The following is a 25,415-nucleotide window of genomic DNA, read 5'->3' on the forward strand; positions in this document are numbered from 1 at the left end:
TGTGCAGCAGAGGCTGCTGTGATAATGTGGGCTTGAGCTGTTGGAGGAGCGGTCCGTCTGTCTGCTGGTTTTTATTACTGCAGTGTCGGTCACTGCCTCTCTGTCTGTGTCCGTCTCCATTTATCCTGCTCTTCTCCGTTTTTGGGTTTTTCTCTCTCTCCTTCTCCATATCGATCGAGCTTTATTTGCAAAAACTACCCAAGCACGTCACCCATCCCATTAAAAATGGATCCAGGAGGCGTGGGGATGTTTCAGCCGTAACTGTTAGACAATACTTTGACTCGTGGGCTGCAGGAGCGCCTGGTGTCCTCTGCTCTCTAAATGCAAAGTCATTAATTCATCATCCTGTTATTGACGGTGTAGAAGTTACATATTCTGAGGTCATAACAAGATGAAACGAATTTGGCAGCGAGCAGAGATGTTATTGATCTCTGTCTCTATTTATCTTTCACACTTCATCTCCTCGGGCCTCCCTCGTAACCCCTCCTCTCGCTCTCTCTCGCTTTAATTTTCTCACTTCAATTCAATCCAAACTTCCTTCATTGGGAGGACGGAGAAGTGCCGGTGCTGTCACAGACTTGGAGACGGGTGGGTCTGAATCACAAATGATGTTTCTCTGTGAAGAAATCGTGAATTTCTGCAAACAACAGAAGGTAAACTGCATCAGAGAGCAGCTCGCCTCAAATTAAACCGATCTGTAGGAATTCAGCGGAACAAGGTTTCTTATCAGGACAAAGTCTGTAAACTCTAAGTTTTCTATTATTTACTCCTGAATTATGAGACAGAAAAGAAAGCTTCCTGCTGGCTTTGACCAGACCTGTACCTCGCATAGTCTGGACCTAGCTTCTGGATCTGCGTCTCCAGGAAGATGACCCTCAGCTCTGCTGATCTGAGGCCTCGGTCTCACATTTCAGGTCTTTTGGATAAAACAAATCTGATGTTTTATACCCAAATAGATACGAAATCCATGTGTGTTTTAGGGAAGGCTTACCTTGTGGTGCGTGCCAGGTCCTGTCTGCTTTCATAACACCAAGACGGGGACGGCAAAAGGTCTATAGTGAAACTTTACTACAATAGATTCAGTTCAGTGTTATTTATATAGCCCTAAATTACAGCAAGGTGCTTTATAGTGTCAGGTCAAGACAATAATACAGAGAAAGCCTCAAGAATCAGTCCCTATGAGCAAGCACTTGGTGACAGTGGCAAAGAAAAACTTCCTTTTGACAGGAAGAAACCTCAAACAGACCCGGGCTCAGGGTTGTTTTGCAAAAGACTTTTAGCTATCCTAGTAAGGAGTAAACCAGCAGTCTGAGTGCTCTCTCCAGGTGAGCGGTGCTATGAGCTCTTTGAGATGGAGCCTGATTATTTAAGACCTTTATGGCCAGCAGGGGGCGACGACTCTGGCTGGCAAAAATAAGTCGAGTTGTTTCGCATTCTGTAGTTTAATGTCCCGCTGAATAAAACAGGAAGTTAATTTATCTAATTATCGTCGAACTTATACTCTTGTAGTGTAGAGGTTTGCACATTTTTCTAACAGGAGGAAACACAAATCACTTCAGAGTTTTATCGTCCGGTGCAGAAATCTGCCAGATCAAACATGAGGAGATACCTGCTGTGAGACTTCTTGGGAATAAAAGCACAAAGCCCATAAATCACAGTGGTGTGAAGTCGTGACTAATAGGTCGTTAGCCAATGAGGTAATGACTGGATAAACCAACCGCACTTTGGGATTCTGAATGATCCCTGGTTTCCTACAGGATGCTGAAGTCGGGTTGTTTTGGTCTCGTGGTGCAGACTGTGACCTCGCTGCTTTCAGCTCTGAGGTTAAAGTTCCCATCTCGTTCTGCTTCTTTTCTTCTGTTTGTCACAGTGAAGAACAAGATCCTGTATCGAACCAGCGCCTGCATCCAGATGCAGAAGACGGTCCGGATGTGGCTCTGCATGAAGAAACACAAACCACGGTGGGTTTCCTTCTTTCTTTCCTTTGTTCCTCACTCCTCCTTTTCTTTCCTTATCTTTGTCCTTCTCTCTCCTCCCATTTTCATCCATTTATTCTTCTTAATTCCTCAGCTCCTCTCTCTCCTGCTCACGAAGTTTAACCCCCTTTCTCTTTTCTTCTTCATCTCTACCTCTTCATTATTTTCTTCATCTCCCTCTTCCTCTTTATGCTCACACAACCCTCATGCTCACCTGTTGCTACTCATGCTTTCTCTTCGCTATCGGCCTCTTTCACGTCCACGGTGTCGCGTTTCCCTCGGAGACGGCTGCTCTGTGATGCTTCAGCTCTGCTTATTACCACCAATCTCTCGCCGATAAACAACCTGCCGCTCCACGCTGCGTCCCTCACTGCAGGATGTGCTGGAGAGTGTGATTACAGAGGCCGGGTGGGGGTGCGCTGATGACCGGCGGGAAGAGTTTGGGCACAAATTCAGATTGAGCAAAGCAACATGACAAGGTGACAAGCATGAAATGAGCATCGTCAAAGTGGAGGTGGCACAAAGTCCAAGTCTGGCACGTCATAAATATGGTTTCGGTCATCGCGTGAAGCCCAGGCATCCAAGTCCTGAACAAGACTTTACACACCTGCATCCATGAATCATGCTGCACACACCTGATTAAAATATCGAGTAAAGTGGTGACACGTGATTTTCAACCAAACTCCTCTCTTGAGTAAAAAGATGCAGTTTAAGTGTGATTAAAATGAAGAGCTGATCAGATGCAGGCGAGTGTGAGCGTTAAACAGCGCGTCATCAGAGAAACTAATCAAGTGTTGAAGCCCAAACTGTGATTGAGATTATTCTGCGAGTAATTAGCGAGCTCTGCAGCAGAGCTGACGGTGCTTCGCTGACTGCCAGGTGACGAGATTACCAGCGTTTAACGGCTGCCCGCTGTTAACGAGCCCCCCGGCGGTGCTCTCTCCCTCTGATGCTTTTCATTACTGAGGCCTTGTGTTTGTGTGGCAGGATCGACGGGTTAGTCAAGGTGCGTAACCTGAAGAAGAGGATGGACCGCTTCAACGAGGTGGTGGGCGGGCTCAAGGAGGGCAAGCAGGAGATGAGCAAACAGGTCCGGGAGCTGGACGCCGCCATCGACACCCTGATAGTCAAAATCAAGGTGGGTGTGGTGCATAGTTTGACTGGCACTGAAAAAGTGCCATGTTTATGAGAAATGAGATGTATACAACATTTATGAGAAAAAAAGTTTGCAAATTTGGAACAAAAATTATGGAAATTTACAAAAAATTTACAAAAAAAAGATATTTTTTCTTAGATAAATGCTTGCAAATTTGTTTTAAAAAGAGTCTTTGATTGAATGATTGAATGTGATTTGAGGAATTTTATCTGGTTATCTCGTTGATTCACAGGCACTCAGCCTCTAAAGCGACCCTCTCACTGTCATAATGGTATTTCCTGTTAAACTGGATTAAACGGTGTGCTTTGTCTGACTGTAACGTCACCTCCTCTTCTAAGATAATCTTACCCGTGGATGTCATAAATCCTGAACGTGCCGCAGTGGATTATTTTTTTTTTTTTAATTTCCATAATTTAGCACACCGTAGCTTCCCTGTCACTTTTCTTCCTGGAGGGAAGTGGTGCAGGCGTGAGGCTGACAGGTGTTCACCGCGGTATGTGTCGAGATAAGAGGGACAAACGCCGGTGGAGGAAGTCTGACTGAAAGGCTCCCGTCACTTCAGACTCCGCCCCGCAGCTTTGTTGTGGAGTGACTGCTAGTTGGAGGAAAAGTGGTGCGGTGACAGCCAATGTTCCCTCTAATTTTTCATGTGTCTGAGTGAACACACAAGCTCCCTGAGCGGTGAGCAACAGCAGACGTGTGCACTGTGGTCACGCCGGCATCGAATCCATCCAAAGTTACATGGTTTATTAAAATAATCAAATTATAGCATTTACATTTATGTTAAACTACTTTTAATTAAGTGCTTTAGCCCACTTACAATGAAAATTAAAAACAATCTTGTTCATGACCTGTTTAGTATGTTAACACTATTGGAAGTAAAAATAACTTGAACTCCAATTTTGAAAACAAAATTTTCTTCTTTTTTTTTTTTTAAGTAAAGCTCTGACTTGTATTGTAAGTATGAGTCTGTGGTCTGGGAGAGAGTCCTGTAACTCTGTCTGCAAAATACAGTAAATAATGACCAATGTTGGGCAATTAATTATGTAGTTCTTCAAAAAGGGGTTAGGGTTTGCAAACAACAACGTTTCTTGCAGCTGTTTACCTAAAAATGCAGCCAAGGCATTTTTAAACAAACATTTCAAACTATTTACGGAACAATCAGGTGTTCTGCATCAAATTTGATGCCACACAAATCATTTGTGCCACTCCACAAAATAATTTCTGTCCACTATGAGATAAAGGAGAACAACAGCCTGATACCTGCAGGCCTGACATCAGGAGATGTATCACTCCTGTAACATTCAGCAGTCGCCTCATTGTTCTGACACACACAACAAAACTATTGACCAGAGGTGTGGACTCGAGTCACATGACTTGGACTCGAGTCAGACTCGAGTCATTAATTTTATGACTTTAGACTTGACTTGAAAAAATGTTCTAAGACTTGTGACTTGACTTGGACTTTTACACCAATGACTTGGGACTTGAATTGGACTTGAACCGGTTTACTTGAAAAGACTTGATATTTTACCCCAAATATAAAATTTAACACGCATATTATATAGAGATTGAAAATGTAACGTCATTCACGGGTAGAACCGCAAAGGATTCTGGGAACTCGTGGCAAGCGGTACTAGCGCACGCAGGCTTTCAATTAAAATCAGTTATACAGCGATAAAAAAGAAACACAAGAAGCTGTTGTATTATTAACTGCAATAGCCGGTCGCATGACAGCCACGGGAAGCCGACGGGTAAAGAGATCGGTTGTTATCGGATTACGTCGTTGAAGAGAAATTGTTCGAGCCATGTTTCCGAAGTAATAAAGAGGCGACTGGATTGCAGCCATTCAAAGACCAATTATAACGTCCCAGAACACTCCAGCTCACAGGTTAGTCTGCTCCAAGCATTTCCACACAGGTCAGTCTGCTGTTGTAGTTAATGCGTCATTTTTCTTAACATAATTGGTGATATAGGTTACAAGCAAGTCTGGCGCTGAACAGAAATGGTCGCGCTATGCTCCTTTATTTATTGTGCATAAATAGTGAATTGTCCTGACACAATATTGCGTTTCGCTTCTGTTATTATGGTACATTGACAAAAACATATACTTTTATTCACAGGATAAAACTGTTGTTTTGTATCACTAATTGCCCAGTACGATTACAGCATACAGTATTATTGTCACTGCTACATTTCTGTGATGCTACCAGAAATTATTTCCACTGCTAATTAATTACCGTTGAGCTCAAAGGTTATATTAATAAACGGTTAACGAATGTGTATTTATGACGACGATTTGTGAGACTGGTAAACTTATGATACGTACGATGGTCTTTACTTTCTACACGGTGCATTTCAAGGTCCTGTACCCATCCGTCGGTAAACTGTACCTGGGCTTGTTGCAGTGACCTGAAGTTACTAAACTTCATGAGTGTATGCACTCACTCCAAGAAGCGTATAATTATAAATATGCATATAAATATGCTACGATGAGATAGCTGACTTCATCTAACTAGCAAATGTTTTCCAGGCTACGTTGGTGATGCAGTTTTTTTTTAAAATGATATTTAAAAAAAAAAAAATCATTTATTTATGTATGATATTTTTGTCATGCGATTTTAAAGCCGGTCCTACAAGCGCATCCAAGAATAACATGCAGCTTATCTCAGAACTGTCGGTGAAAATTATTCTTGGAGCTAGGTTTAATTGAGCTGCATTTTAAAGAGGTGCAATTTCACAATTTGTGTATATTTTCTAAGTTCACTATTTTGTCATGTGTTGAGAAAAACACAGATTTAAAAATTACATGGTCTAATATTTACATTTAGCATATAACTGCAACATGCTTTTTTTCGTTTTTTTTTTTTTTAAGACTCGAAAGGACTTGAAATTCAAAATTTCAGACTTGTGACTTTACTTGGACTTTTACACCAGTGACTTGAGACTCGACTCTGACTTGCCTGACATTACTTGAGACTTGACTTGAACTTGAGGATAAAGACTTGAGACTTACTTGAGACTTGCAAAACAATGACTTGGTCCCACCTCTGCTATTGACTACACTACACACTAACTACACAAGATTTGCGGTAAACGTTGCTAATCTCTCACATCCCAAAACACCGTCACTCCTGAAACTCCCCCCATTCCCAAACAACTAAGTGCGATGTTGCCATATATTTTTATGATTGGTCGACATGGTACATTTTTCGACCAATAGGAAAGGGTGGGGGTTTTCAGTTTTGTTTTTGCTCGCAGGTGGTTTTCCTTATAAAACGCTGTTTTTACCGTTTCTTCCCGCAGTAAATATAAACAACGATAGTATTCAGGAAGAAAACCAAACATTGCATATAATTTTATCATAACTCTGGTTTTACGTGGCCTATCAACACAATTTCAAAAATGGTATAAAGTCCACACTTTTTCCATCAATTGTTCCGTCTGTCCTGCTCACATCTCCAATGGTTGTACACGTTGTCATTAACGTGCCAGCCACGCCGCTTTGCCAGCTAAAACACTGGTGTCAGCACATCAGGACGCTGTCATAGCCTGCCAACGATGTTGATTAGCTGCGTATATACGAATGAATCACATCATTGGCTGGACTATGGGATAAGGTGGCATCGTTCTAATCCCATACGCGCAGAATTGTTAAAGTTTTAATTTTTATTTCAATTCAGGTTAGATTTTTTTTGTGCGCAACGCAGATGTTCTGTGCTCAGAGACCAGCAGTGCGCAATTCCGCACGCGCACAGCTTAGAGGGAACATTGTTAACAGCAGATGCACATAAATATTCATCATCCTGAGACTCCAACGCGTTTCCCTCCTCTGGTTTACACGACCGCCCCGCCCCGTGTTTGTCTGTCAAATGTCAGATCGTGCCCCGATGACACCTGAACACGCCGTGACGGTGAAATGTGAGAATACCGACGCTTCCGAGGGAGTTTTTGTAGCCCTGGCAGAGACTTAAAGGCAGGCTTCTTCACTCTGTGATCACAGATATCAGATGTGGCCTACACGACCACCGGCTCAGCACAGAAACATAAACGGGGCCAGGGGTCTAAGCCCACCTACTCAGCGTGTCCTGGTCTGCCCAGGCCTCCTTCCAGCTGGATATGCATGAAACGTCCAGGAGGCATCAACCGAGCTCCTCGCCCTGTCTCTAAGGCTCCCTTCAGAGGAAGCTCGGTCACTATTCGTATCTCGTGGCTGGAGATGAGGGTGGAGGGTGGATCATAACCGCATTTCACATGCGTGATGCAGTGAAATAGATCAGCCTGCACAGATTCTCCATCCAGTGCTTTGAATCCGCACGGTCCAGATATCGGGATCGGTGCTTCCTTTTGTGAGACCTGACTGTAAGTGCAACCTTGTTTTTGTGCCTTGTAGACCACCATAATGGGCCGCATCGACATCGACCACGAGTACAAGGGCCTGGTGACCCGGTCAGAGAAGCTGCTGACCGAGATGCAGAAGAAGAAGAAGGAGGAGGAGGAGCGCGAGCGGCTGCGACGCATCCAGGAGGAGATGGATAGAGAGCGGAAGCGAAGGGAGGAGGAGGAGCAGCGCCGCAAGCAGGAGGAGGAGGATAGACGGCTGTAAGTGGGACGGGGGGGTTTAAAGTTGGAGTACTCGAATGTTTCTGGTCTCTTCACTGAAATACTTTTGTTTCGTTGTCGCAGCCAAAACGTGGAGAGGCACTCGTAGAAGTGACAAACACACTCAGACGGCTCGGCACAGATTTACAGCAGCGTTTACCACAGCTGTGTGTGTGTGTGTGTGTGTGTGTGTGTGTGTGTGTGTGTGTGTCTGTGTGTGTGCATGTGTGTGTATGTATATGTGTGAGTGTAATTCCTGTCCATAAATACAGCAGGTCATTGAAAGGATTTAAGAGATGATGCCTTCAGGATGAAGATTTTGTTGGAAGTTTTTACTGTTACTGGGCTGCGTTGCCATGTAACCTTTAATACCTGAGGATTTAAAAATGGCAAAAGCTAAATTTACATGTTTATATCGATTGGCTTCATGTTGGTTTCAGGTTTCAGGAGCCTTTTGTGTCCAGCTGGAGTTGTTTTAGTTTCCTGCTGTTTCCGAGTCTCTGTTTTAGCTCAGTTTTTGTTCTCCACCACCTTCTGTGAACGATGTAGGGTTTCTTAGCTTCACTTTAACACCACAGCTCTGCAGAATTAGTCTCAGGTTTGTGAGAGCCTGTCTTATAAAACACGCCAACTCCTCCTACACCATCAAACAACACTGGCACACAGGTGCATCTCAGGCCCCTGTATCCGATGCTATCATGTCATCAGATTGCTTAGCAACCACCAAGCAATGTGCTAAAGTGACCCACTTGTAGAGTTTATGCATCTCCTGAAAACCATGGTTTCACAAACACACACACAGGTTATTAATGCTGCCTAGCAACCACCTAACAGCCCACTAAAACACAGACCAACATTTCAAAGCGCAGCACTGACAGCCCCTCTGTGAGGTCATCAATAATTGCTTAAAAAAAGTGTTTTTTGCATCATTTGACAATAAGTGGGAAAGTCCACACAGGAAGTAAGATTTGGTCTTCCTGTGTGTGATGCGCCTAGTGGGTGGGGCTTTAGAAGATCTGCTTAGATTCAGCAACATCTCTTGTCGACAAGAGAAAGAAAATAGTTCCTTCATTTAATGTTTTTCAACAGAGGATTTCTGGGTCATGTTTTATTCTCAGTCTTCACAGCTTACCACAGTGTGTGGTGTTGCACGCCATCTTCACACACACACACACACACACACACACACACACACACACACACACACACACACACACTCTCTCTCACTAAACAGCTGGAAATTACATCTAGCTCCTTATTTATAAGGAAGTCACTCTTTTTTCTTGGTAAGCTTTCAATCAGCTCAGCAGCACTGTCTTTATATGTACCTCTAAAAGCTAAAAGCTCATTTAATGTCACAGAAGCACAAAATGTGAATAAGCATGTTTTCAGACTCTTTTATTCTGACATGTGTCCTGCACAAGCATCACTGTGCAAACACAGAGATGTCTAGCGTAAGTTGCTCTGTGCCGGAGTTTCCCAGATTCACTGTGGTTACGAACATCAGTCACATGTCACGGTGGTTTCCATGCCGACCTCGGCTCATGCACCAGTCTCTTTCATCCGCAATATAAAAGCACACCACACACACAAGCACATCTTAGCTTAAAGCACAGAGCATAAAATTGAAATTAAGAAACAAAATCTGTATAAATATATAAGTATGTCCGTGCAGCGTCTCAGTGATCCAGGTCGAAGGCAGATGGACTTCTTTTAGCTTTCTGAAGATGTTTCACCCCTCAGCTGAGAGCCTTCTTCAGCTCTGAAAGCTCCAGTTTTCTTTCAGCTGAAGCACTTTGGACCAGATCACGGGGCGAGGGCCGGCTGCTTCCATTATACTGAAGTGAAGGCAGACACGTCTACCTCTGAAATCTCCAAAACTTGAACCAAAAGGAAAAGGGCATAAATTTGGAGTGAACTCTTTCAAAGTTCTGCTGTATTTGCATGGTCTGTAAAGATAAAATACAAAAAACAAACTTCATATTATACAGTTATCTTTAAACATCAGCCGGGCTTTAACACCTCCACCTGAATATCACACGTCCTTTAGAAAAGAAACTACAAGCTCTGTTTTATCTGCTTAACGTGCGCAAATACCAGCCGTCCTCCTTAAAAAGTTCATTCAAAGTTCAACAGCCCAGCTTCAGCACTAAACCTGCCTTTGGGGGCTCTGGCTGTGGAGGTAACCTCAGACTGCTGTCCAATCAGAGCTGTTACAGCCCTCCTCAGAGCGTCGTATTTGTAAGGCTGAGAAAACCATCCAGGAGTGACGACGCGCCGCCTCCCGCGCTCCGTTTTCACTCTTTATCCTTTTCCTCGGGTCTTTTTTGATGTTTAAGAGACTGCTGAGGATTTGAATCCATCACACACCCGCAATCGCTTACACGGAAAATTTCATTTCCCGCCTAGATTGTGGCATTCGTATTCCTCACACGGGTTTGTCCTCCACATTGCTGCTTGCAGCGGGATGGAAGGTCTTTTAGGAGGACTGATGGGGGCCATTGTGTTCGTCACAAACCACTAGCTGCTAATATAAGACATTAGAGACGACAGCCTGAATTTTATGGCCCTCTTCCCTTCACTTTATTCTCCTCCTCTGGCGAGTTATGAACCCCCAGGATTCACCTGAAGGTCACAGACTGAAGGTCATGAGAGCAGATCTCGTGCAGCCTTAATCCTTGTAGTATCTGTAAGAACACACTAAAGCCTGCCAGGTAATGAGAAACCAGAAACTTCTGTCTTGACGACGACTTGGAGCCCCGTGTTCTGTCATCTTTTTCCACACAAAGATGACGTTTCTATTTACGGCGGCCCGCAGCATGTGCAGCAGCACAATAACCTTCAGGTCCTGCATGACTGGCGAGGACAAGCTGGAGGTAGTAAAGAGGCCAAAAGTCAGAGCTTTGGTGGTCTGATAGTTTTCCAGTGAGCGCACAACAGAAATAAAACGGCTGAGAGACGACAGGAGGAATCCATCAATCAGCAGATTTCTGAATATTCTTCATTCCACCTTCGTAAATGAGGTTTTTAAAATATATGCTTGACTGTGTGTCTTGTTTAAGTAATTATAAAGTCTTACACTGGGATTCTTTGTCTTTTAATGAGAGAGGAGAGTAGAGAGGTTTGCAGTTGCCTAAAGGCCACCTCAGCTAGGTGAGCTCTCACAGGAAGTCATTTCCAGCTCCGTGTTTTTTAATGACTCTGCTGGAGTAGCTTTGCATGATTCACAGCTTAGAATAATCCTCCTTTAATTTTTACTGAAAATTATATGAAACGAGCCATTCTTGCTCTTCGGTTTGTCAAGAAAACTTTCTTCTGATTAGCTGCCCCTCATAAAGAAGGAGGTGGGTGGGGCTTCTGTATCTGGCTCTCAGGATTTATGTGCACTTATCATCGAAACCTTGTTTAATAAAAATGTGTGACAGGAAACGAAGAGAAGCCAACAGGTCTGTTTTTCCACTTTAAATCAGATTTTTGTACAGAGCAACTTTTTGACGTGTAACCGAGTTTAAATGAAAGTAGGGTTTGAAATGATGCACCTTTCTTTGCTGTGCTAACTTAAACTTCTGATAACAAGTGGTTGGTGGAGACCAAATATGGGGCTAAAAGCACATTAGCTACAAAGCCACATGTTTTTACAGATCAGTAACCTGCAACAAACGTTTCAAAAAGCCTTTTAAAGGAAAATATTAATTCTGTTAGAAAATCATGCCTCTGGTAAAAGGTTTCAGCTGTTAATAATGGTCTTTACTGGGCCGAGTCGACGCTGCTGAAAATGTGTTGGTTGTGTTCGCGTTCATCCCCCTCCAAGCTGTTTTTACTCCTGTTACTAAAGCGTCAGAATGAAAGCTAGGAAAGCAGGTCTGGTTCTTCTGGAGACAAACAGAACAAGAGGCAGTTGGTGTCACACCGCAAATATTTCAGTGATTACATTCAGATCTGTGTATTTATGAGTGATTCATCATCGTCTGAGAGCGCTCAACATAACGGTGAACACACAGAGAAGCGCTGCACTTTCAGTCCCCCTCTGTCTCCTTTTCTCTGATGTTTTACTCTTCTTCCAAATGTGTTTTGCCTTCTTTCCGCTTTTCTGTCCTCATCTCTGCTTTTGTGTTTCGTCTCTGCAGGAAAGCAGAGATGGAGCTGAAGAGGAAGCAGGAAGAGGAGGAAAGGAAGAGGAGGGAGGAGGAGGAGAGGCGGATTCAGGTGGGTGTGTGTCGCTGCAGGCGGCCCGCAGACAGCAGAGCTCTGTTGGCCTTTGTTGTTTTTAACCCTGGAAGCTGTTTGCAGATGATTTACAGGACGGATCCTGCAGGTTAACAGTCCAGCGTCTATAAAAGGGGCTGTTTGAGTTTAGGTCTTCTATTTTAAATACATTCCAGAGTGTGACACCGTGATGAGTAACACTCTGCATTTTGGTACAACAAGAGGATGTGGATTCAGTTTGTTTCTATTTACAAAATGTGTCCTTTTTTTACAGAAAGGCACAATTAAACTTAATTAAACTTTTTTTTAACCTTTATTCATTCGTATAAAACGACACCAAACACAACAAAGTGCAACATGTGCAGATATCTTCACATAAATACGTTCCTAAATCAGTGCTCAGTTCCACCTTGGACATTTCTGTGTTACAAAAAGCAATGAAACTACCTTTTTTTAAAAAATGAAATCTTCTTTGATATGAAAATCCTGCAGGAAGTCTCCCCACAGAGGGGCCCTTCCCAGGTTTGAACCCACGGCCCTCGAGCTGTGAGGCAGCGGTGCCGACCGTGCAGTCTAAACACATCATTTCAGTTCAACCTGCGGGCATGTGAAACTGCTATTGTTTCTATGGTTACAAAAACACATTCAGACTTCAACAGGAAAATGTTGTTCAGATTTTGTTGTGATGAAAGAAAATCAGCAAATGTTATGTCTTATCACAATAAAAGGACCAGTTTTTCTATGTCATCCTCTTCTGGTGGAGCCCCACCAGCAGACTGGCTGCCCCTGCCTTGCTCTCTTGGGGGCTCTTCCTGTTATGTTTTATCCTCCCCACTGTCACAGAGTACTCCGTGTACTCCCCCCCCCCCCCCCCCTTTTTTTTTTTTGTTTGGTAGATGGTTTTGTTTTTAACAACTAGAACTGTACTTGTGTTGAACTTGGCCAGAGTCTCAGTAATGGTCAGTGCGTGTACAAATAATGTGTGAGAGCTGAATGCTCAGGTTCACTCTGTTTTTTTCTACTCTTGTCCCTGTGTGATGTCATACAGAGGGCATATCCCTAACATAGTGATCGTCTGCCCAAAGGGCTGGCCCAACTCCTGTTTTAAGAGGGGCAGCCAATCAAAAGAAAGTTGACTTAAAGTGGGGGGGCTAAAACAGCTCTTGCTGTGATGCAAAGCTGGTCTGTAGAGTGTAACTGAACCCTTCCGATAATTAAACTATTACAGGAGATGAAATGAAGTCACGCTATCACCATCATCATTTCGAATCCCACCTGATCTCAAACTCCTTAGCAGTTCTCTTTCATAGCATTCGTTTCGTGTCTCACTATGGGAATGCCTCCTGCGTGACCTCATCAGAAGCTCAAATACCATTACGCCAGCCCTTACAGGCTGGCTAGGTGACGCCTATGTCAGAAGGGGCCAGTGCCTCCCTATATAATAGGCTGACATAGCGTCAGATGTCATTCAAAAACCTCTTCTCGCCTCTCACCTGTAGACAACTGTGCTGTTGGGTGCTAAAGCTAAACTGCACACAGATTCGAGTGAACAACTCGGTCGCCGGGCGCTTTGTTCCCAGCTTTTCAGTTGTCCACTAGCATACAAGCAGTAGCAATACTGTTCTGTGGCTAGTGCCGGTGCCAAGTAGCAATACTTTCACCCAGCGAAGTAGCAACACTTTGCTAATAAAGGTACCCCTAGCTTCACCATCAGGTAGCAATACCCTTCGACGCTAGCGGTTTTACACATTAGGTAGCAATACCTGTAGAAAAGTAGCAACACTTTTCACCCCACGTTAGCGAGGAATAGCAATATTCTCCGCACTCGGTGTCAGTCTCGCTAACGTGCGCGACCCTCTAGCTAACCATGGCTACGACGGCCAACGAAGTTGCAAAACTTTGTCCTTGCGGAAAGAAGATTTCTGCCTGAGATACACACCCCGTGTGTGCGGCATGCCTGGGTTTATCTCACGCTCAGGCTGCCTTGACACCTGCACATGACTGTATCCACTGCGCGGCTTTCCCAAGCAAACTACTCCGCCGCAGGCTAGCTCGCCAGGCTAACCTGTTGGGCGGCGACCCTTTGCTGTGTGAGGCTGCTGCGGCGCAAGGAGAAACTGAGATGCCCGATGATTTGGCCGCAACGCCAGAGCCGAGCTGGGCAGAGGCAGACCTTCAGCCCATCACGACTGCTTTCCCGTCGCTGGAGGCACACGGAGATCGTGTGTTTTTCTGCGATGCTGGAGTCACCTGGGGAGGAGATGCTAACGAGGACGGAGATGAGTCAGCTGACTCTGAGCTCCTGCTGTCTGACGACGGTGAGGAGGAAGATTCCACCTCCTTGGCTAGCATCAGCTGGGCTGCAAAGCCCTCGGCTACCGGCGAGGTTGAAAAACCGACACCGCCGTCTCCCCTGGATCTCGACATGCAGGACATGTGCAAGCGCGCAGCCGCTAGGCTCAATATCCCGTGGCCCGCCATACAAACAGAGGTTGTAAAGTCTCGTTTTGACGGTAAGAAATTGCCGAAGGCGAAAAAGACGGGGAAGCATGTGTTGCCTGTTTTCCCTGAGCTACTCGATGAAATAGCGGTGACGTGGAAAGCAAAACCTTACAGCGAGAAACACCCCATCGTGGGGAGCTCCCTGCTGGATTGTGAGGGGATGGAGTCTATCGGCCTCCGCCAGATGCCACAAGTGGAGCCGTTGGTGGCGAGCCATCTTCACCCGAAGACGTCTCTGTACTCATCGGCTCCATCTCTCCCCTCCAAAACAGACCGCTTCCAGTCTAGCCTTACAGATAAGTGCTACAAAGCAGCGGCTCTGTCGGTAAGAGCCAACAACGCCTCTTCTATGCTAATGGATTACCAAGCTGAGCTAGAAGAGGACATGACAGCTAACCCAGATACCACAGTGTGGGAAGAAATCTGCGTTATAACTGACCACGTCCTCCGCCTCCACAAGATAGCCATACAGGCTACTGGGAGAGCCATGGGCCTCATGGTTCTTCAGGAGCTAGCACGCTGGCTCGGGCTCACCAACCTGACGACCAAGGAAAAAGAGGAACTCCTCAACACCCCTGTCGTCCCTCACGGTCTCTTCGGTGCAGCTTTTACATCCATGCAGAAGACATGTGAGGAGAAAAAGAGAGATGATGAGGCTCTGAAACTCTGCCTGCCGAGGAGGGCCCAGCACGCCACCCCAGCAGCGCCGCGCCAGTCATTCGCGCAGGCAGCGTCTCGCCCGGTCCCCGCTTTCAGGATTCCCAAAGTGCCTAAGACGCAGGCAGCCCCCAGGCTGCCCGGGCCCCTAAGAATCCATGGACTCAGAAGCAGTCTCCCCAGGCCAGACCTCAAGCGGCCCCTCCTCCTCCCCCCGCTGCCGCGATCGTAAGGAGGAAGAAGCGGCCGGCCTGACAGCCTCTCCTCTAGGCGGGAGCGAACCCAGTTTCTCCCCTTCATGGGCCGCCCTGCCGCCTCCCAGCTCCGTTCCAGAGCAAGTTCAACGGGACATGTTCCACACAGAGTGCTTGACTCGGGCCGGCGTTCCTGTCACCAGACCCGCCAGAGGGAAAGAGAGCCAAAGTTCGCAGTGTTGTTTCACGAGCACTTCTCTCATGCATTCTGTATTAAAAAAGCCCCGACACGTGCATCCAGGCAGTTAGCCGTCGAGTGTTGCAAAACACATGAAAAAATCAAACATGCTGAAAAACAGAGCACCGTCTGCCATAACGCAGCCCGTGGAGACTCGCGTTTCCACGGCTGTGATGATGCAGATGAGCCCGTCACCTCGCTCGCCTGTGACAGAGGTGATGGGACACTGAAATGGCGTATGTTTCGCGCTGCGACCACAAGGGGGCGCCAAAACGCCATATTCGGTGGAGTGGCCAGTGAGTGCTCTGTCTCTCCACATGAAGAGCTGGGCCACCTGCACTCAGTCAGCATGGGTGCTGAGGACATTGAAAAAGGGCTACAGGCTGCAATTCAGTGTCGCTCCACCACATTTCAAAGAAATCGTTTACTCTCGTGCTCTGGGTGAGTCTGCCAGTTTTCTCCTGGAGGAAATTTCCACCTTGAGAGACAAAGGAGCTATAAGAGTTGTCCCTCCCGAGGAAATGCACAGCGGATTTTATTCAAGGTATTTCCTTGTGCCAAAGAAAGGGGGGAGGGGGATGAGAGCCATTCTGGATCTCCGTGCCCTGAACCGGCATTTGAGGACATACAAGTTCAGGATGTTGACGCACGCCTCGCTGCTACGGTTTGTACGAGCGGGCGACTGGTTCACATCAATCGACCTGAGGAATGCTTATTTCCACATCCCCATATATCCCCCCACAGGGGATGGCATACGAGTTTGTAGTCCTGCCTTTTGGTCTCTCACTGAGCCCAAGGGTGTTTGTGAAATGCACTGAGGCAGCAGTGGCCCCGCTCAGGAAAAAGGGCATTCGGGTGGCCACATACATCGACGATTGGCTGGTGGCAGCCCCAACCCGCCAGGGAGCGACTTGTCACACAAATGCTCTCATACACCATCTGGAGAGTTTGGGTTTCCAGGTAAACGTGGAAAAGAGCACATTGACGCCAACTCAATGCATTACTTTCATAGGGCTCAGCCTAGACTCCCTTCGGGTGAGGGCTTTTCTGTCGCCGGAGAGAACAGCGGCCATACAGTCATTCCTAGCACTGTTTCGCAGAGGCAACACAGTGACCCTCAAACAGTGCCAGAGGCTGCTCGGTCTGATGGCTTCTTCTCTAGTGGCGATAACACTGGGACACCTGCACATGAGAGGCTTTCAGCGCTGGGTGGGCTCGCGGGGACTGGACCCTCACCGAGACGGCCACCGTCGCGTGAGAGTCTCTGCAGACTGTTCACTCGCTCTCCGCGAGTGGAAGTGGCCAGGTTTCTTGTCTCAGGGCGTTGCCATGGGGGCAGTTTCAGCCAGGAAGATGATTTCCACAGATGCCTCTCTTTCGGGCTGGGGGGCCACCCACGAGAGCAGAACAGTGAATGGGGAATGGGGCCCTCACATGCGCTCCACCCACATAAACTGTCTGGAACTGCTGGTGGTTCACCTGTCACTAAAACACTTTCTCCCTTGGCTGAGAGGTCATCATGTTTTAGTGAGGTCGGACAATTCCACCGTTGTGGCCTACATCAACAGACAGGGCGGTCTGGGGTCCCCTAAGTTACACACACTGGCACACAGACTGACAGTCTGGAGCAGTGTCCACCTGCTGTCACTGAGAGCAACTCACGTGCCGGGGATCTTGAACTTTGGAGCAGATCTTCTCTCCAGGGGCAACCCGCTGTATGGGGACTGGTAGCTTCACCCAGAGGTGGTGAAGCAGATCTGGCTGCGATTCGGTCAGGCGACCGTGGATGTTTATGCATCCAGGGCGAATGCTCAGTGTCCCCTGTTTTACTCGCTGCACGATCAGAGAGCTCCACTCGGGGTGGATGCTCTAGCTCATGAGTGGCCGAGAACCCTCCTCTATGTTTTTCCCCCAGTGGCCCTCATTTCTCCAACTCTGGCCAGAGTGAGGGAGAGAAGTCACTATATGATCCTGAAAAATCTCCGCCAGCCAGTGCTTCCCTGGCCCCGCACTGGCCAGGGAAGCACTGGCTGGCGGAGATTTTTCAGCAGCTGTGCGGCCCAGCTTGGCCGTTACCACTACGCAGAGACCTCCTGTCTCAGGCACAGGGGGAAATATTCCACCCCCACCCAGAGAGGCTAGCTCTATGGGCTTGGCCCGTGAGTGCCCGTGAGCTGGTGCTTAGAATCACAGGCCATCCCTTTTCAGTGCTCTGTGGCTGTGATTCTGTCATTTCTTCAGGACCTGACTGATAAGGGTAAAGCCTTCTCCACCATCAAGGTGTATTTGGCAGCAATTTCGGCCTGTCATATTGGTTTTGAGGGGAAGACTGTTGGCCAGCATCCCTTAATATGCCGTTTCATGAAGGGTGCACGGCATAAATTGCCTATGTCATGGCCGTTGGCTCCATCGTGGGACCTTCCCACAGCATTGGCTGCGCTCTCCTGTTGCCAATTTGAACCCCTGGAACAGGTTGGGTTAAAATTTCTGTCCTTGAAGACGGCTCTATTAATTGCTTTAGCTTCTGCTAAACGTGTGGGAGAGATCCACGCTCTCTCAGTGCATCAGTCATGCATTCAGTTCTCCTCGGATAATACGAGGGTCAGTATGCGGCTCAACCCTGCCTTTGTCCCGAAGGTTGTCGGCACATGTTCCCCTATGGAACTGCCGGCCTTTTGCCCACCGCCTTTCTCCTCAGAGGAGCAACAGCGGCTGCATGCCTTGTGTCCAGTCCGTGCTCTGCGCATTTACATGGACCGAACCCAGAGTGTCAGACGAAGTGACCAGCTGTTCGTGTCCTGGGCTAAACCACATATGGGAAAGCCTGTGTCTAAACAGCGCCTCTCCCATTGGATAGTAGGAGCAATTGCCCTGGCCTATACTAGCAGGGGCCTTCAGCCCCCTGCTGGCTTACGTGCGCATTCCACTAGAGGTCTGGCAACCTCATGGGCTCTCTTTAGGGGAGTTTCTATTCAGGAGGTGTGTGCAGCTGCATGCTGGACCTCACCTCATACATTTGCTAGGTTTTACAGGTTAGATGTGACAGCACCTAACCTAGCACATTCAGTCCTCAGTGCAGGTTCTTCCCGGGTGGGGGCCTCTCCCCTGTGAAGTGCTGTTGGGGACAGTTGTCTTCTTAACAGGCATGTCTGGCAATCCGGGAGTCAGTATTTCTCCCATAGTGAGACACGAAACGAATGCTATGAAAGAGAACTTAAGGTTATGTATATAACCCCGGTTCTCTGAGTAGCATGAGTGAGTGTCTCACCAGACCGCCCTCCTTGCTATGGAAGCGAGGAAGAGGTGGGCTTGTTTTGAATGACATCTGACGCTATGTCAGCCTATTATATAGGGAGGCACTGGCCCCTCCTGAAATGGGCGTCACTCAAATACCGTAATGGTATTTGAGCTTCTGATGAGGTCACGCAGGAGGCGTTCCCATAGTGAGACACTCACTCATGCTACTCAGAGAACCGGGGTTATATACATAACCTTAAGTTACTCTCTGTGAGAGAGAAACAAGGTTATGTTTCGGGTGTACTCACCAAATGTCTGCAGATAATGTTTCTCCGGTTTAAATTAAGGCCAGCAGTCGGGCTTGATGTGAAGCAGTTTTGTGCGCTCGGAGCTTTTGTGTCTCCATCCTCACAGATTTGTCTTTGCCATACGGCTGAGTTACAGCCCTGAAATCCCTCCTGTGGAGCTCTGTTTTTGCTCTAATCCATTTCTGGCTGTTCTGGCAGGAACCCGGCTGCTCTTCATCTCTCTCCATCACACTCTCTAATGGTCCTCTCTGTCTTTCTGTGTCACAGAGAGGATGTTCACTAAGATCAGCTCAGCGCGGTTTAGGAGTTTTAGGGGTTTCGAGCTAGTTTAGTCCCACTTTAGGTGCAATTGAGGCTGACGTGTTAATTATTAAAGCATTAAAAAAGCAAGTGATGAACCGGGTTGTCTGCAAATAGCGGATTTTTATCTTTGCCTCCTTGTCACCACCACTCTCTGTCACAAAAGCACACACTCTGAATGGCCGTTGACATATGAAACCATTAATGACTATGTTTGAGTGAGAGGGTGAAGTTATCAAGTTATCAGCTAAGGCTGGTTAACTTGGTGGACACACTGCGTCGCAGAGATATCTGCTGATTGGGAAAAGATAATATCCTCGAGCACAGACTTCCTGGATGGTTTATTAGTACATTTAACTGCTTCAGAGTCACTTCTGGAGCCCCGAGTGGCCACTAAATGAACTGCAGCATTAATTATTGGACGAACTTAACAGCTGTGGTTTTTGTCGAGTTAGCAGAGGAGCTGAAGTCGCTCTGTGTGAGCAAACAGCTGCAGAATGAGGCAATACTGCATGAAGAGCCACGCTTGTACCAAGCTGAATAGCCTTTTGTAGATTAAAACATTTATCAGGGTGTAGCTTTGTTGAAATCATAAAGATTTGATGTTCCGAAGCAGAGCAAGAAACCAGAATGTGTTTATGTAACATCGCTAACACGCACACGTCCCACAACGCTTTACAAAACCCTGCATGCAGCATACAGGATGAAGAGAAGAAGCACTAAAACTTAAAAGAAGAAAAAGCAGCCGATGTCTCGTGGTCGTTCTTTTGGTTTTGAATATGAATGAGAATAAAGTGGGTTACAGACTCTGGTGAAGCAGACAGGAAGTTGCAGAAGACCAGCGGGAGAAATCCTGATTTAATCCCAGCAGATACCTGTCAGTTGACTGACAGGTGGCTGTAGCTAACTGAAATCCCTGAATTTGATGTCTTCAAGCTAATGTTGAAGCTTTAAAATGTCCAAAGCAATGGCTGACATCGCGGAGGAAAATTTTATTCTCTGTGACCGAAACTGTTGGTGTGGCGGAGTCAGCGAGGCTGCAGGTGGGTCAGACGTGCTTTTAAAGGCGGCTGTGACGCTTCAAACATGTGCGTCATGTGTTTTCAGACTGTGCAGGTTTCAAAATCTGCTCTTTGATACTCGCGCTCTCTGCAGATGGTGTGTGTGTGTGTGTGTGTGTGTGTGTGTGTGAGTGTGAGAGAGAGAGAGTGATAGCGGGTTTTATGGTCACAGGGTTTTATGTTTATCATTTAGCACATCTCCGTTTGGCCCATCTGTTGCCGTGGCGGCTGGTGCCTTCGGGTCCCCGGGGCGTCGACCTGGCCCGGATCAAGTGCAGATTTCGGCAGCTGTTCAGATCAAAGCTGTTGGCCGGCAGCCCAGATCCCCTGGGCTGGGTTACCCACAAATCTGCTGCACTTCCATCAACTTGGAGCTGTTGGGCTTCTCAGCACGTTCGCAATGCTCAGAATTTTCACGAGTTGCGCTGCCGAGTTTATCGGGCCTCAGGATCCTCTACGCTGTGAAGTTTGGGTCGTCAATCTGAATGTGAAGCGTTTAGAAGTGACATGCTGAGATCACATGACCCATCAGAGTCAAATCAAAGGGGTCTTACTGCAGCACATTCTGCTCCTCATTCAGCCATTGTGTCACTGTTCTTAGCTCAGCTGGTCAAAGGATCGATGAGCTCGACACAGCGAGGCGTCCATCCTCCGTCCACAGAGATCACTGCTGCTCCTCCGCTGTTGGTCAGAATTTGGTCAAACTTGCATGCAGTGGATCAAATCAGATGTGTCATTGTACAGGCAGTGACCTTGAAACTCCACCCACCTGCTGTTCAAACCTTGTTTTTATGACGGGCAGCCAATCAGAAGTAAGTTGACTTAAATTTGTGTTTTTTCATACACACACATCATAAACTCAGTCACAGACTTTTCTTCTGTTTTTGTTGTTGCTTATATGCAATATGAGCCGGGCACTGATGATGTGTGTGGTTTAAATAGGTGATTTCTAAAAAAGCAAACCCTTGGAGGTTTGTGAGAAAGGAGGAAACGATCCACAGAGGCTGAAGCTGATTTTTACAGCAGGCTGTGAACCTTTTTATTTCTGCTGTAATGCTGAACATGCTAACGTGGGACTCGCTGCTGGAGCCTCAAGTGGACATTAGAGAAACTGCACCTTTTGTTGTTTCAGTGTTGGCTTCATTTTTCAGCAACAGAGACATCGGCCTCTCCACTGCAGCTCCTCAGGTTTTTCTCCAGGTGTGCACTTTAATCGGTCCAAAACAAACAGACTGAAAAACACTAAAACTATTTTTTTTTAAAAACAGCATGTGGAGTACTCTTAAATCCAACTTGTCCCTGAAGCAGCTGACGACTGAATTCGCATTTAAAAATCCAGCTGAGGTCTGTTGGCTCCAAACCTTCAAATGTTTCACCATGAAGCAGGAACATAAACAAAAGGCAGCTGTGTAATAAATTAAAATGAGTATTGCGGATAAATCTGCAGCTGCTAAACTCAGAATATTCCTGGAGTGGTCTCATGTGAACAAAACTTGCTGCACTGCGACGTGGCCTCACAGAGGAGTTACCGCATGGAAAACGTGAAGGCTAAAGAATTCGTCCACATCTTAAAGAAAGATGAACTTCAGTTAATGAAGTGATGGCCTTCAGATCCCTGCGACCTTCCTTAGCCAGTCAAGGAGCCGTTTCCCTTGATTCATGATGGAAAATGGAAGCCAGAGCATTAATCATCCAGTTTAGCGCCGCCCCTCGTTTGCCACCCCTTGTTCCTGCTTTAATGAGCAGCTCAGTCGGTGATTATTGGACTGTGTTAGCATTGAGCAGTGATACGAACGGCTGCCTGATTAATCAAAGCTTCATAATGATCGTCCAATCAGGAGAAGATGACATCATCTTTCTTCTGAAGATTGGGAAGGTTTGCCCACACATACGTCAGAATGGCTTCAGTGAATCAATGATGACCAAATAAAATTTATTTTGATTATTAGAAATAAAAGGAGCTAAAAAAGATGAACATGCACTAAGGAATCGAAATAAACTCTATAAATGTAAAAATAATTTGCTTTGGTTTGATGTTACAGCAAAAAGACTAAAAGCAGTCATTATTTTAATGATTTAAATATTTTTCCATAGTTTTTCAATAAAATTGCAATCCTGTGCTAACCTGCAGGAGGCCGGCGATGTGTGAAATCATTTTGGTGACGCTGTGCCATCTAAATCCTGTTTCCCTGCAGACGTGTTCAGAGTGTCCTGATGGACGAGCTCGGACAGGTTTGATGAAAATCGTCTGTGATTAAAAACAGGCGTTGTTTGTAGGTTTTTTGTTTGTTTGTTTTTTACAACTTTTCGATAATGAGTTATTCATTCTGGAAGCTTGAACTGATTATTATTTTTATTATTAACTGAACACAAAAAAAAGAAAACCTATGTTTGACGCACCCACAGAGCGGCACACAGCTCGATTCGTGTTTGTTTTCCTCGTTCTGTGTTTTGACAGCACACAGCTGAATGAATGCAGCGTCTCAGCGTGTCTGTGCAGATACTACTCTGTGCAGACAAAACTCACTGAGGCACGTTTTCCAGCAAGTTTCAGGCTCATGCAGATGGAGGATATCTGGGAGAAACTGCAAAACCAGGAGATGCACAGAAAAACTCTGGAATAATGGGAATGTTGGATGAGAAGACCTGAAACTGGATTTGTCAGAGATGCTTCAGAGGAGCTGTGATGAAGGCCAGAAGGCCTAAATGTTAGCATGTTTGTTGGTGTGAGCAGGAAGTGGTTTCCTGTAGGTTTTTGTCAATGCTACTTTTTTCATTATTATTCAGCATCGGAATGACACGACTCTGAAATTCGCATCCTGCTTGTCAGTGGCAAGTGGCTGGAGGTTGCTCGGTGAAATCAGTTGCAAAAACCAGCAAGTTGCCAGAATCATATGTAGTTTGTATGAACCTGGTCTGCAAACACTCTCAAAATAGTCTCCAAGCTGCAGTGAAACCATGAAAATCAACCAGAGGATTCTGGTTCATCAGAGAAGTCTCTGATGAAAAGTCGGCATGTTTGCTGACACGAGCGGAATAAAGTACTGAAGCTGAGATCTATTAGCGTTTGTGTCACCGCTGCATATTTACCTTCAGCACTGTAACTGCATGAGCCTCCGCCTTACTCCATCCTGTCAAGCCATCTGACGTCGCCACACTGTGACGTCAGATGGCGTCTATCCTGATCTCTAAGAGTCCCGTCTCCTCACCAGGTGAACGTAGCAATTAGTCGTTTTGTGTGCTGCTGCAGTTTTTCTGATGTTTTGCAGCTGAAAGCGTTTGCACGCATGAGCAGCTGAACCTTCCTGCGCTGATGCAGCATCGCACGCCAGCCGTGCCGCAACGAAGCTGGCAGACATGTTCGTACCAGCAGATGGTTGACAAAGTGGGAGCGTTCAGAAAGTGAACTGAAAGCTGGCTACAGCAGCACTTCCAGTCGTGAACATATGTTAACTGCGGCGGAGATGCGCCAGGTGTGCTGCGACTGAACGAGAGCGTGTGTGTGTGCTCGGTGTGTGTGCAGATGGAGATGGAGCTGCAGCTGCAGGCGGAGCGTGAGGAGGAGGCCGCTCGGCAGGCTGTTCTGGAGCAGGAGAGGAGGGACAGGGAGCTGGCGCTGAGGATCGCCCAGAGCGAGGCTGAGCTCATCCCCGAGGAGGTGGCCAACGACTCGGGCCTGCGCAGGTAAGCCTGAGTTTAAGGAGACCCTCTGCGACGCGTCTTCACGGGACGGAGACGTCTTTGAATGCCGCTCGGACTCGTCCTGGAGAAACCATCGTTTCCCTCTGATCCTGAGTTTAATCATTTTCTTCTTCTTTGTTTTCTTTTTGTTTGTTTTTTCCTCTCAGTAACGGCTCCTCAGTTCCATCGTCCCCAGAGCGATCAGCGTAAGACCCGTCGATTCTTAACCCTTTAATTTAACCCCCTCACTCCCACACACCTGACCTTTGACCTTTCAAACCATAACAAACCCTCTGCATGCTGTAACAATCTGCCAGCCCGGCTCTGCCCTCTGATTCCAGCTAACGGATGCATCAGTTTGAACACAGTGACTTTTATTAACTTACATTTAAATCCAGATATGAGCACCAGGTTTGATTCTCACCCACCAGAAACTCGATCCAGGCTCAGGTTTATCAGACTTCTGAGGGTTACGACCTTACAGCCATAGAAAGAGACAAAGTAGAAGTAAAATAGTCCAAACATGCACCCCTAGATCTATACTAGGATCCATACTCTGTAATTAAATAATTCAAAAGCTATAAACCTGGAAACGCTAAAAGTGTTATTACTTTTAATAAATAAGTAATATTGGTGTATTTTCATTGATATATACTGATATTTATATTTGATGTTAGACAGTTTTAAATAAAAGAAATCAAAAGAAACGTTAATAATTACCAAACAAAGGGGGAAAAAAGCAGAAGCTTCAGCTCATTTTTTTTAATGCACAAAATAATAACATTTTAAGAACTCACACGTTTAAAGGATAATTTTAAAAAAGCTGCCACGTTGGTCACAAAGATTCTTACAGAAACACGTCGCTCATCGCTGAAGATCTGCAGTCATGTGGTTCAATTTCAGACTTTAACTTTCAGTGCAGTAACATTTCAGGAATAAGTCACCCTTCATACACGGATCAGAGGTCAAAGGTTAACTGGAGAATTGATTTGGAAGTGGCTTTCACAGCCAGCTGAGGTCAGTCTGCTAGTTATTGCAGCATAGATGAAATAAAACATCGAGAGGTAATTCAGGTGATTTTAATCTTCTGTACAAAAAAAGAAACGAAAACTTAAATGTGCAAAAATCTCTGCTCTCTAGCCCCACCTCTACTTCACCTCCAGATCATCAAGATGCATCTGAAAGCAGGCTTTAGTCCAGATTAGTTTCCCTTCAGGTGTGACTTTCAGGAGTTTGATGAATCTGAGGCCTGTCCTCAGATCACAATTTGGAAGGAGAATGATTTCCTGATGAGCCT

The 25,415-nt window shown here is 46.2% G+C and overlaps 1 protein-coding gene across 12 annotated transcripts in view; it reads left to right on the forward strand.

Moving 5' to 3' along the window:
• LOC309689484 (unconventional myosin-VI-like) overlaps positions 1–25,415 on the forward strand; it is a 154,828-nt gene that overhangs the window by 104,755 nt on the left and 24,658 nt on the right. For 9 of the 12 annotated variants that reach the window (XM_082505942.1, XM_082505932.1, XM_082505940.1 and 6 more), the window contains 6 exons: positions 1,871–1,961; positions 2,964–3,114; positions 7,526–7,734; positions 11,862–11,940; positions 23,961–24,121; positions 24,286–24,324. In XM_082505942.1, coding sequence (XP_082362068.1) covers positions 1,871–1,961; positions 2,964–3,114; positions 7,526–7,734; positions 11,862–11,940; positions 23,961–24,121; positions 24,286–24,324 — 730 coding nt within the window. The remainder of the gene's footprint in view (positions 1–1,870; positions 1,962–2,963; positions 3,115–7,525; positions 7,735–11,861; positions 11,941–23,960; positions 24,122–24,285; positions 24,325–25,415) is intronic. The other 3 variants (XM_082505937.1, XM_082505938.1, XM_082505941.1) reach the window with 1 other exon arrangement.

This window comes from Aulonocara stuartgranti, assembly GCF_965226115.1.
Source record: "Aulonocara stuartgranti genome assembly, chromosome: 15".
NCBI classification, from domain to species: Eukaryota; Metazoa; Chordata; class Actinopteri; order Cichliformes; family Cichlidae; genus Aulonocara; species Aulonocara stuartgranti.